The 14,377-nt window shown below is 32.1% G+C and overlaps 1 protein-coding gene across 3 annotated transcripts in view; it reads right to left on the bottom strand.

The window, feature by feature from the left end:
* RNF19A (ring finger protein 19A, RBR E3 ubiquitin protein ligase) overlaps nucleotides 1-14,377 on the bottom strand; it is a 55,423-nt gene that overhangs the window by 7,065 nt on the left and 33,981 nt on the right. For all 3 annotated transcript variants that reach the window (XM_039853923.1, XM_039853922.1, XM_039853924.1), the window contains 3 exons: nucleotides 7,966-8,174; nucleotides 3,240-3,384; nucleotides 2,375-2,537 (listed from right to left, as the gene is read on the bottom strand). In XM_039853923.1, coding sequence (XP_039709857.1) covers nucleotides 2,375-2,537; nucleotides 3,240-3,384; nucleotides 7,966-8,174 — 517 coding nt within the window. The remainder of the gene's footprint in view (nucleotides 1-2,374; nucleotides 2,538-3,239; nucleotides 3,385-7,965; nucleotides 8,175-14,377) is intronic.

Raw genomic sequence — 14,377 nt, 5'->3', positions numbered from 1 at the left:
GAGAACAATGCTGTCAGAAGACAGGAGCTAGATCTACTCAGAATCTTTGTACTGTACAGGAGTTATTATACAGAATTTAATATTACCGTGAAAGTGGCTTGTAAGATATTATATGAACTTTGGGAAATAGTATCTTTGTTCTCATAGTCTGCAAGGGCTAAAGCTAATAAAGGACATTTCCCTCTCTGTTTCAAGACAGATTCAAAACAGCCTCAAAAGTGTATAAGTAGTCTCTAAAATAAATTATCTGACAAAAACAATCTTACATATGAAGCTTAATAAAAAGTATATTATTATGATGTGATTATTTTGAAGGCTGTCAAGTACATAGAGTCTTGTAGGATATATTATACTATGAAAAAGCTGGGGTGAGGAGGTGGGCAAAGCATGAATGGGACAAAGAATATTTATATTTCCTGGTCAGAATCCTGTTTCCAAGCATTGATTGTATGTTCCCAGGGAATGAGCCTCTACATTGTCCTAAATAGTCCATGCAGGCAGAAACTGCAAAGTACCTTTCATTATCCTTCGGTACTGCAACTAATTCTTGCTCCACCCCACTTCTCTTCCTGGACAACTTAGCACTGAAGCAGAGAAAAGCCAAAGCTAAAAACAGATGGAGTAGACAGACTTGCAAAGGCAGGCTGCCGGGAAAAAGGAGTCTTCCAGAAAATTTTGCATCCTTAAGCACCAATGTTCAGTAACAGGTCATATCATCTCACTAGTTTTGGCTCGATTTAATTTTTTCTGTTTTACTATTTTATGCCATATTTTCTATTTGTTACTGCAAATAAAGGCTCGGCTTTTAGGAACTTTATCAACTTAATAGGTTTGGGCTGGTTTGTGTCCTTAAATGCCACAGAGAACATTGTTTCAATGGAAAACTAATTCATCGATCTGCAACCTTTTGAGTACATGTTTGAAAATGGAGACTTGTAACTGCATCTAAGACTTGAACAATGAAGTAAATAATCTCTCCTCTATAAATTATTTGTAGATGTGTGCTGTACAACGGTCTCTCTTTCCCTTCTCCTTCTAAGTATCAAATAAACAGTTTTGTTTTCAGTAAAATCTTGCTTTGGATAACTACATGAATAATCATTATAACCAGCTACTATATTCGGGGCTTTAAACAATTTTAGTTACTTCAACCTTCTGAAATAAACATGGGCTCATATCTATTTTTGTCCTGTGTCTCAAAGCTAATTTATAGGTAGTATTTTTTCTGGTTATAAAACTAATATATGTTAAATATATATATAAAAAATGGCTGTTATATGGAAGAGGAGCAGTCTTGCCTTGAGTTTGGTCCCAAAAGTCAGAACTAAAATGAAATGAAACAATTTAAAGAGAAACAGATCTGACTCAGCAGAAAAATTTTCTAACAATTACAGCTACCTGGCAACAGAATGGGCTGCCTCATGTGTTGGTGGTTTCCCCTTCAATGAAGTACCCAAATAGCTAGACAGAAATTTATCAGGAATCTTATATAAAGAATGTGTGCATCTGGGTTTAAATCCAGGCTCTACTTCTTTCTGTGTAACTGAAGATAAATTACATAAGCTCTCTTAAACACATAAATTTCTGTGAGGTTAAAATGAGTTAAAAAGTACATAAAACACCTACGACACAGTAAGGGCTCAATAGACTTTAGCGCCCCCACCCTGCTGGCCATCCCTTTTTTAAATCCTATACTTTGTTCAGTTTAGGTACAGGGCTAGATTAGAGAATTTCTAAAGTTACTTCTCAATTCTGAGATTCTATTAATTTAGACAGCTGCAGACTTCTTGGCCACTTTATAAATTATCCCTTTAGCCTTTCAAAAAAGAATTCTTTGCTTAGTTAATGAAGTATCATTCATCCCTCAGGACAATAATAAAGACTGGTGTTTTTACTTTCACAAGATTGTTGTAATCTACAAAACATCGTATTAACTAATAGCAGCAATCTGAGGGGGGAAAAGCTGTGAACTGAAGTTGGAAATAATTCAGGAACTGGCTAATTATTCTTTCTCCGAGGGCATCTGCTATTTAACTATTAACTTTTTTATAGACCTGACTTTATAAGGATAAACCTATGAGAAAAATCTCTGGTGTGTATCCTTCAGTACTTTATACTTAAACTTGGTTTATAATGCAAATGCACTAAAGTTTTCAGATTTAGATAATTTTAAAACAAGTCTACTTTTTAAATGCATCCATATGAGCTTGCCAAACACTGAGAATTTATTACCTCATAAAAAATAGTAATTGTTTTATACTGGATACTAACAATGACCCTAGTCTTCAAAAACAAAAACAAAGCAAAAATCATGAACTCTAAACCTAAAGAGTTAGAACAGAATAATGAACTAACAAGGAATTATATATTTTACCTTGCGGCCCACATATACAGGAATGCCAATAATCATTGCAGGAATAGCAATGCCTGCTATTAAAGCAATTCCTACAGGAGCACCGACAAGTGTTCCCAGCTGCCACAATATTTTCTTCTTTCGGCTCCAGGGTTTCTTCCCCCAAAAAGTACATCCTGATGGACTAATGGAAAAAATTATAATGTAAAGTAACTGCTACAAAACATCACAACAATTACTATAATACAGTAATGTAATAGCTATAAAACTTTTAAAGTAATATAATCAGTTTTATAGACTGATTATAAGTTTTTTCCTTTCTTTGAATTCTGAGTTTATTAAAAGCCAAAAATATCATGGTAAAAAACACCATAAATTATATTAAAAGGATACTGATAACTAGGATTCAGGTTAAATATCTACCCCTAGTCCTCCATTAGCCTCAAAACCTTAATTTAGTTTTTGAAGGGTATATTAATGCAAAATATCCTTATTTTATCCCTTTATTAGGTATATAGTTACCTGATTATATCATAAAATCACACTGTGGCCTAAATGAGGGAATTTATATACAAGAAAATTAAGTGGAAATATTTATGACCTAGTGTAATTACATGGGGTATTAAATACTAGTTTTTGAGTTTAACAAAAACCAAAAAAAAACCAACAAAAAAATCTGTTCTGTATTTTTGATTACTTACTAATCCCAAATGATTAGCAGAATAATTTGGTTTCTTTTCAACTTATGTAGCTAGAAAAAACATTCTTGTATCTTATAAATCCCAAGTTTAAAAATGCTTAGGATAACACTTTTTCCAAAAAAAGTGCTTCTGTTTTACAATATAAAATTATATTTAGATATAAGTAGCTCCTTCTATAAACTTACCTTAGGTAATGTAAATCTGAGATTTCTTTCATACACAACCAACAAAACTCACAACCACAGACAGCACATGTCATGTGATTACAGCTCCCATCATTCATCTTTATTATATAAGCAGCACATCGTGGACATGGCTTTATATCATCAGCTATTAAGAAAATAGAGACACCTGCTTAGTATATAAAACTGGTCTACAAATTACAATTTCTAGTTGATAATCAAGTCTATCACTGTCCAAAAAAACCAACATGTAGAGTTTGTTAACTGACAACTTTGTCTTGCTATTTTTAGCATATACAGTATTTTTTTCCTTCCCTTCTGAGGAAAGGAACATATTTTACATTAAATTTTCAAATTCTAAACATTTTCAAACACAGTAGCAGAATGATGAGAACAAAGAATAACAAAATGATAAAAGGAGAGAAGAGAACCAAGGATGGCTCTTGGCAAACTGTGAACTATATAACATTTATCTTTGTCCCTACTCCAGAGCACCATCTTCTGCGAGTAGCACTTCATGTCCAGAACTTTTCTAACTATCTCCACTTAATTAAAATGTTAAATATTATATATACAATTCCTTTAGTGAATAGTAAGTGACAATTTGATGTTAATCTGAAGTACTATATATATAAAGCTCTGAGTTTACTTATCTAAATAATATCAACTATAAACACTGTAAAAATAATATAGACATCTTTAGAAAAGCAGCCTTTTCCTCGTATTTTAGTTCATACAGTAGACAGATGGGACTTGCAAAGAATCAGTACCCAGAGTAAAACAGAGGAGGTAATAGGTTAAAGAAAGGTTATATAGTCATAAACACTTTAACAATGGAAAACAGTTTCAGAACTAAAGCAACCATTTGTTGATTATGCTCATGACTGTTTTTCATTTGTTATCTTTGCCCTTTTCATTCATTTATTCAAATACTGTTCTTATACGCTTCTTATATAGTAATACGGTCATAATGCCAAATTAAAATCAAGTGGGTACATAACTTTAGTAATCAATGACACAGAGTACGTTACCTCAAACTGTACAACTATTTTGAACTTTGGCATCTATTTAAGCAGCAACCAGTAATTATTTTATTGTTACTAGTAGCCAGCTATATTTTCTAACTACACATAGACAGTTAAGATTTATATAGTGCTAGCCACTGAATTCACGTTATTTGTTCTAATTTCTTATATATAAGCATTAAGCTATATTTTATTTTCCTTTCTACACATTTTATGGTCAAATTTTACCTGTACTTTATCAGTGAATTCATATTTCCTTAGTGCTCCTTTTAAAACCAAAACTTTTTAACTTAAGAACTGGTCAGTGCTCACAGTCAGTGTTTTAATGATTCAAATAATTTTGAGCAAACTGATAATAACTCTATGCAGACTAAGACAAATGATAATTACTAGATACAAAATATCCATAAGTCATGATTTAAATGATCCAAAGAACATAAAGTCTGAATTAAAAAATTTTTAAGACTGAGCATAAATGAAAAAAGCTGACTTTTATACCTAATACAACATCTAGTACACGAAATTAAAGAAATGCTAATTTTATCTGCTTAGATGGCATATTAATTGATGAACTTCCTCATTCCAGAATGTACTCAAGTCGTAAATATCCCAATTAGAGGTGGGAGTAAAGAGACTCAGGCTTTGGCTCTGCTAAATGCAATCTTTAGAACAAACTGAAAGTCACATCCCCATTTATTCTTATGGTTCTGAAAACATAAAACAGCTTTTTAATATGCTAAGATTACATGTTAGAGAATTAACACCATAAGTAATATATTTCTGATGTCTTTTTACATATCTGTACCCATATGTTTTCACTCTCCTTATACTTATTTATCTATAAAAGACTGTTTTGTCCAATTTGTCTCTGCTTTAAACAACAAATTAGAAAAAAATTTATTGTGTACATTACATAATTCTCTCAAAATATTCTCAAATTGCAAACAACCTAAATAAAAGTATTTTATTGATTAGATGGTCAAATGATGCCCCATTTCCCAAGCGTCAATTAATCCACAGGTCCTTTATATTAAAAAAAAAAAAAGTTTCCCATTCCTATGTAAAATGTTTGGCAAAGCTTTTGTCTTTTTTTTGTTACTATATTTTTATTTACTGTTAAAATATGGGCCATTTTCATATTAAGAAAAAACAATAGATCACAAAAGACTATGATTTTGAAATTTGTTTTAAACCATCCCCACCCCCATCACATTGCCTGTAAGGACTTACAACAAAATGTTAAGAGTAGTTACCTCTTGGGGTGGTTGTAGTAGGGGATAGAGGAGGAGGTAGGGAGCCAATTAAATATATTTTTATGAAGGTGGGAAAATATGGAAAAACAAAAAAAATATGTGGTTCTTTAGAATGTAACTCCAAGTGCATAAACTTCCTAGTAGCTATAAGAGTCTCATGTACATATAATACTGTCACAGTTCAAAGACAAATATAATCACAATATAAATTATTTAATGTACCATATGATTAAGAACACTTATTTATCTTCAGGTGACTGATTAGAAAAAAACAGCCACCTAATTATTATTATATCAATTATTAAAAGTGCAGCCAATTTTTCGATGTATTGTAATGGGAGACAAAAAATACCAAAAATATCTGGAATAACAGGAATTAATAAAACCGTTTTAGATGGTACGCTCCTTTCCTCTTTTTTTCCCCACAAGTCAGTGAGAAGCCAAGTTCAAGTTTTTAATTTTGTTATAGATTACATCAAAAGAAACTATCACATAAACATCTGTTCTCAGATCTTTGATTTCTGGAGCATTATAGGTAAAAATGCACGTACTTTAAAATTTCAGAACATGAGATAAGATTTTTAAACAAACATGAAAAATTACAAATGAAGTTTATTTTTAAAAATGATCAACTTGGGACGCTATATTTATTTCAACAATGCTACTATTTGGCTCAAATCATTTGGGAAGCTTTTCTTTCAAAATTACTTTCAAAGCTACTATATATTAAAAAGTCACTCTCATGATCATACATTCACATCTTACTCTGGATCCACCCCAAACTGGTGATTCAACTTGATATGATACTCTAGTTGTTAGCCTTAGTTACCAAGGAACTTTTGGTTACAACTAGAGTCAAACTGACATTAAGGGGATAATTTAATTGAATGTATCATGATCGAAAGGTTATGATCAATAAGGCATTCCAGGGTGCTGAAATAAACATAAAATCTCCCATGGTGACTACTGTGAGAAAAGCTAACATTCATTTGACTAAATCATATTTATTTTAAAAATAACAAAAGCCATCTCTTAGTCATTTTTTTCTTAATGATCTATCTCTACCCCCATATGCAAACCTCTAGCAGGTGACTGTGGTTTCTCTAAGTTTCCCTACCTCATATAGCCAGAGCATGTTTCTATGAGCCAGGAAATATTTCAGCCTTATGGACATAAGTATTATTAGTATCTTCATTTTACAGATAAGGCAAGTAACTTGTTCAGGGTGACACAGAGACAAAGGTTCGAGAAGCTGGGAATCGAATCCAGACAGTCTGATTCCAGAGTCCATTCTCTTACTTTATGTGTCTGTGTGTCCTGTAACCAATGAATACCCATCTCCACTTAGAGAAGAGGGATGTTATTTCCAAGTGAACCACTGAAAGGCTAAAGCTGACTCTACAGGGGACAGTTTAGGTATACTCAGGTCCTCTCTGAATTGCTTCTGGACCCACATCTATAAAATATTACTAATACATTTGAGTTCTACACCAAATCTTAAGGAAAAATAACAGAAACAAGTCTGTCATCAAACAAGCATGTAAATCCATGTATATTATATAAAGTATTAAACGTTGAACTTAAAATTTAATTTTAAATGTTTACTTTTAAGTTCAACTTTAAATATTAAATAAGATTTTTTTTCTAGTAGCATAAAGTACACGACTACCTCAGTACATTGCTGGTAGGAATATAAATTATTTTCTTGATAAATTTCTATATTTTCCAAGTTTTTCCCTTTAAAGTCAGTGAGAAAGTGAAAATTTTTCTAAAAATGATTAAAATTCCAATAAAAATGAAAATCTATGAATGTGAAATATTAACTCTTTGAATTTTTATTAAAAAACATTAAGATGTTCATAAATATTTTTTTCATTTTGACATTTATGAGATGTATACATTGCTCATGCATAGAGCCCCAGGTAGTTTTTAAATTGCTGGCCAAAGACACAAAGTTCCTAGTGTCCTCCTCACTAAGGTATGATTTTGAATAGTTGATCTTAGAATTGGATGAGACATTTGTAAGTAAAAAAATGTATTTCGCAAAATATATAAATGAAAAGAATTCTAAATATTAAATCTGTAATTTAGTGATATTTACACAATTGGAAATAATCAAAAGATAATATATTTGAAATTAATATTTTATCTAAAATATTTGTTAAGCTTTGCATAAAACACCTTTATAGACAACAGTTTCGGAATATCTTCAGCCATCAGTTAATATAAAGCATTATTACTCTTTTTTTCCTTTTTTTTTGACAAAATTTTTCCTATCTTCCACAGGAAAGAATGAGTCTTTCTGGGACAAAAATGCTAATATGTAAAACACTTGAAAACTGAAAGGAGAACAGATGATAACAGAAACTGAATATTCTATTTTTTTTTATTTAAAATAAGTAGTGCTCTGTACATGTCAAAGATTTTGTTGAAAAAGTTAGACATAAATACCTGCTGCTCCAGATTCTTGACTATAACTAATGGATGAAGAACGTATGGTTCTCAGACGTAAACTCTGGGCTCTCTCTTGTCGAGCAGCATCACAGGTCTGATTGGGGTGCCAAATCTGTTTACAGTGGTAGCAAAACTCTGTTCCACAGCCTTCTCGCCCACAAGTTAATTTTGGACAACTAGCACATCCAAATGCTATCACAGCATATCTTGAAAGAACAAGAAAAATGATTTAAAATGTGACATAAAATAAGAGATATTCATTAAGTAAAAGTATTATCCAATTCAAAATGCTGTTCCTGAAAAAGTTTTCTATTTATGCATGAGCAAACTATCATGAGCCCTAACATTATCACATCAATATAAAAAGTGGGAAAAAATAAACAGTTCACAAATGAAGGCATAAATGGCTAAAAAGCATTTTTAGAGTTCAATTTTAACTTCTGACTTTGAACTTTTAACAAGGATACCAAATTGTATTTATGACCTAAACTGTATATATAGTCCCAATTTTATAAAAATTCTATTAAATTAGTATTGTGTGCACATAGAAAAGACCATAAGGAAATATACCAAAAATCTTAAGAGCAGTTTTCCTGGTATTTTAATTTTCTTAATATATGTATACATTTCTGACTTTTATAATTACTGTTACTTTTAAAATCAAAAAGATAAAAAAATTATCTATTAAAAATATCATGACTATGGATCAGCTACACCTGTCAGTTAATGGCAAACCATGCCAATTCATAAAGTTTGTGATTATCTTATATTGATTACATATATTCTCTTATTTTTTGTTTCTAAGATGCATAATAAAAGTAGTCTCTGGTGCCAATCTCCCACCAACAAACTTGAATTTCTCAATTAGGAAATTTTTTTTTCTTCAGATAAAAGACTGAGAACAGTAGATTCATGACTAGTCTTAATATCTACTCTCTGAGTTAATATTTTTGGCACTTAAAAAATTTCTGACTTAAAATAAATTCTGGGCACTAATTACTGGGCATTTATCCCAGAGAAATGAAAACTTATGTTTACGCAAAAACCTGTATACAAATATTTACAGTAGCTTTATTTCTAATAGCCCCAAACTGGTAACAGCCTAGATGTCCTTTTTCAACAAGTAAATGGTTAAACAAACTATGTGCATATAAAACGTGGACTACTACTTGAGAACATTAAGTACTGGTACACTTAACGCTTTGAATGAATCTCTGGGGAATGTGTGAAAAAAGTCAATCTTGAAAAGTTACATACTACATAATTCCACTCATATAACATTTTGAAGTGATGTAATTTTCGAAATAGAAAACAGATTAGTGGTTGGCAGGGGTTAGGGATGGGATGGGGGAGAGCAGAGGGAAGGGCAGAAGTGAATGTATTTGTAAAAGAGCAACATGAGGGATATTTGTTGTGATGGAACTAGTCAGTATCTTGACTACTGTGGTGGATACAAGAACCTATAGGTGATAAAATGATATATAACTGAATACACACATACACACACAAATAAGTACAAAACTGGGGAAATTTGAATAAGATGAGTGGACTGTATCAACGCTAATATCCTGGTTGTTATACTGTTTTATAGCTTTGCAAAATGATACCATTGGGGCAAACTGTGTGAAGGACATACAGGATCTCTCTGTATTATTTCTTACAACTATACATGAATCTATACTATTTCAATAAAACTTTCAACTAAAAAAATGTCTAGGGGTTTCTGGTTCTCTTTGAAAGAAAAACAAACGAGTCTTATCTATGAATAAGAGGCTTTGTAAATACTGAACATTTTTGCCTGGAAATTAGGGGGACTTTTCAGGGCTCCTCTTGTTATTGGCAAAAAAAAAAAAAAATTAAATAATAATTAAAAAGATTTTAAGTATTTAATAATTAAAAATTTTAAATATCAGATTTTTATTAAATTTATTAAAATTACATAATCTATGTAATTATGCAAAATTTTAAGAGTCAAGAAGTTCTTCCATTTTTGGACCTGTTCTCTTATTATCTTACCTTTAAACCTAAACTTTACATCTTAAATTCCACTTTATTTCTGATAGACCAATTCTACAATTACCACTGTCTAGATAAATACGTTCAAACACGACTGAATTAAAAGCAATGTAAATCAACATGAGGAAATTTAGCAATGTTTCATTTCCCTGAGCTTTAAGATTTTCCCGAGGGTTTATTCATTGCAGACTCACTAAAAAGAAACAAATCTTTGAAGACTCTACACTTTATTTCTATCAAGTTATAATCTAAAGCAGTCTTTAAAATAGTAAATTCAGTGAAAAAGAAAGGGCATTCTTTTCTTAACCTCTTCTCTATTCTACTTTTTCTTGAAGGAAGGAGGGAAGAGGAGGGACAGAATAGAGAAATCTGTGTGTGTACAGGGGACAATGCTAACACTAACCATTTTTTTTTTTTTAAGTCAGTCACAATTTATAAAGGTGGAAGAAAAGTTTACGTTACTTAGTCCAAATTCAACTTCCACCACTTATTACCTATATAGTTTTATGTAAGTTACAGATCACCTGTTAACAATCCAGTGAACAGAAAATATTTCTGGAAAGACTGCCCTATTTCATTCCCTTCATATCTTCCTCGCTTTCTTCCTATTCCTCCACTCCTGCCTAAGTAGGAAGATTTAATCGTTTCAAGTAACCAAAGACCTTCCGCTGAATAGACAGAGAGACAGTAAGACTTGAGTTAAAAAAATGGACAATAGAAGGAAATGGAAGTATCTTCTAAACCAAGATCTGTGTATGCTGTAAGCCAGACATGTTTAGTTAATTAGTATTCTTCATTTATGTCTGTGACCTTCTGCTGAGCCTGTTCTTTTCCCAAATAATACTTAATGCTCCAGAGCAGAGAGACTTCTGAAATTTTTCTTTAAAGCAAGTATTTTGTATTTGTTTTACCATTTGCTTGTTATATCTTGAGAGCTGTTTTCTAGTGGAAAATAAATTTGGCTCCCCACACAATGAAACTCACCTTCAAGAGGCCTAACATTCTGTTTTCAGAGTATATGAATGCTAGGTACATTTAATTCTTTGATATATTATACAGTGTACCTAACCAGTTATTATTAGGAACACATACACAATAAGCACTCAATAATTGTTAACATAAGAAAAACTACTAGACAAAATCCTTTTACAATCTTCAAAATATACATTCATGAAAATTTGGTTAGTATGAAAGAGAGTTTCACAGTACTAGAGTTCCGCAACTTAGGCTATCGATAACACTGAGGAAGGAGGGGTACCAGTCAGGGTGGTATATTCTATCTATAGCAAATTCCTCATGAAGGAACAAGAACAAACATACCATACCTAACATGAACTATAATCCTAAGGAAGATTTAATAGTCCCAATAAAATTTTAATTAAAAAATAAGAAAAAAGAACAAAGAAAGTTTATCTAGGAGTCCAAGAGAACCCCTTCTCAAAAGCATAAGGCTTTAACACAGTTTTTACGAACAAAGAAAATACAATCGGAAATATCAAAATTATTTGATCCATTTAAGGGGAACAGTCAGGTTTTATATTAAAATCAATAGTCTCATGTTTCCATTTACAAGAAGTTACTATTATTCCAGTGGAAAAGAAGTGACTTAATATACTTGGGAGAAAGTCTAGATAAAGTGAGGCTCATCTTCTGGTTCCCTTTCAGGATCTGCTTTCCCCCACATGCTGCAGGGGAGGCCTACAGTTGTTGAGAACCGCCCACACTACTTGGAGAAGTCTGTTTAATTTAGGGGTGGAGTGTTAGTAAGCCGTTTTGGCTGTAATCTAAAGCCACCACTAAAGCTGACATGTCCCTGTGTTGTATTTTATCACCTTAATAAGGGTGTGAGGGGAAGAATGTTGTTTTCACTGATTCCCTAAAATTCCACCAACAAATCTTAGTACCAGTTAATAATGTTTAACATGAAGTAACGCCATTAAACATACCTAGATTAATTTTATGATTAAAAAAGAATTAAAAAGAGCAAACTCTCACTTAGCTGAAGCTATTGATTCTTAGAATAATTTTATGAATGTCTATTCTAATACATATAGTTTATGACTAGTTATAAATTACGACCTCTCCCTGAAATACAGTTTACTCATTATGGCTCCCTATACACAAAACCTGCTGTTTTCTAAGGCACACATGCTTGCTTCCTTCAGAGAAAATCAAAGTTGGATCTGTTCTCTGTATAAAATTTCTAAAAGGTCAGTCTCCAAAAGCATTTCCAGCATGTCAAAAGACAGTCAAGTTATGGCTAAAACCCTTCTTTGCTGGATGAGAATGAAAGTCATGCAGATATTAACAAGAATTCTAAACATACATATTATTTAGTCCCTATATCTATGGCCCCACCTTTAAAAAATCCATTATGAACATTATCCTATACCAGAATAACTTACTCTTTAGAGCCATTTAAACATCAGCAAATCAACTTGAAGCTACACAAACCTGATTACAGTTGATTACATTGCTTTAAAATAGTTTAATGTTCCTAGGGTATACAATTTATGTTAGAGGCATATAGTCAGTTTAGTTCATTAAACAATTCTTTACTGAGCATGGGGTTACTCTGTGGTTACAAAGAAAAAACACTTGTTTTCCTGCCCTTGAGTGGCTCACAGACATTAAATCATTAATTATATTCTAGTATAATAAATGCCTCTTAACGTTAAAAGTTCCCCAACAAGGTTAGAAGCACTCACATGAAATGACACGGATAATATGTGCTTGTAGAAGGTGGTCTTAGTTGAAATAAATGCTGACAGAAACTAAAATGCCAACTTTTTTCTATCTGTCTAGACAATGTATAAACCAGGTCTCCTAGGTGGAAGGTAATCGATATTTTTATGCAACACAGGTTTTATGCTTTCCCGCCTACATGTCTCTTATCCCAATTCTTCTTCTCAGCCGTAGCAGGATTTTTCTCTGAACCTATGTAGAGTAGCATTTTCTGGAAGTAGGTTTGCTAACTTTACCCTGGTTAAATAAACAGCACACAGGTTTGGCCTCCTAGACTCCGTGTCAAAAGGTTTTTTTTTTAAAAAAAAAACAAAAAACAAAAAACACCGTCCTTTAAACCAGTTTAATCTGTGCTGGCCCGCAGAAGAGTAGAAAGGATGTTAGATGGGAAACCCTGAGAGATCTCCAAAAAGCAGCTAGGTTAGGTTTTCTTTCTACTCTGAGCTAAGGGCATTATTTCTCAAAGTGTATAAAACTATGTGTTTAAGTAAAATTGATGTCAGACATAAAAAATGGTCATACTGATAAATAAAAAGTGCAGAAGGAAAAAGTCATTTCATATTTAGCATTTCTGGAAAAAAGCCTTTCAAGTGTGTTGTTCAATGAAAGGGCTTAAATACTACATACATGCCTATCATCCTATTACTATTGGCTAAGCATTTCTATGAATAACTGCCAAACAGTCAGGTAATTACCAGTATTCCTTATGTCAGATTTAAATAATAAATTGAGTTTAAATAAAAAATGTCCCTCTGTGGATCCAAAGATTTTAAGTGCCAAGAGGGCAAAGATTTTTGTTTTTTTGTTCATTATTAAATCTCTGGTACTTGGTATGTAGGTGGGTTACATACTTAAATGACTGATATAAAATAAAAAATAAAAATTTCAAAAATGGAGATGAGGAATGATAAGAGCTATTAACCCAGTTCCTGTTTGCCCCAAGAATACTTGGTGGCGGTGCTTGCGGCTGCAGCATTTACCCCAAGATTACTCGTGGATTACAGTCCTAACCTTACCCCCAAAGTTTGCCATGAAATAGCTTGCTTTTATTATTATTTTCCCATCACTCTAGTATATTGATAGTCTTTGGAAACAAATGACATCATTCTATTTATAGCATTCTGTTTTTAGTAGTGGTATTTGCATTTACAAAATATAGTAATTCTTGATCGCTGAAAATGTCAAATCTTAGAAAATGTAGCATTCCTACACATGATATTAAATTAACGCTGGCAGCAAGCTGCACTTTTTTCTAAATGAGAAGAGAGTTAAACGCTTACCGTGTGTTAGGAATTATGCTAGTAATAACATTAAAAATCTGTCTCAATCCTTATAACATGATAGGATGGAGATTCAAAATCAGGTCTGTACATGCTAAGTATAACTAAACTTTAGTGACGGCTCACATAGCACTTTATGTTTTCAAAGTATACATATAAATTTTATGTGCTAATTTTCACAATTCTATATGTTGAATAATCAATCCTTTTCCAGTTGGTTTGGCATCCTTCCCCTAAAATCAAGTTCTTATACAAACTAGAATCTGTGTCAGCCCTGTCTACTGTGTTCTATTAGGTTGATAGTGTTGATATTATCCACTATGATGGCATGATCAATCAATCCAGCACAAGAGAGTACACCTAATATT

This window comes from Pteropus medius, unplaced genomic scaffold (genome assembly GCF_902729225.1).
Source record: "Pteropus medius unplaced genomic scaffold, Ma_sr-lr_union100, whole genome shotgun sequence".
In the NCBI taxonomy this organism is placed as follows: domain Eukaryota; kingdom Metazoa; phylum Chordata; class Mammalia; order Chiroptera; family Pteropodidae; genus Pteropus; species Pteropus medius.
This window is presented reverse-complemented; position numbering and strand designations above follow the sequence as displayed.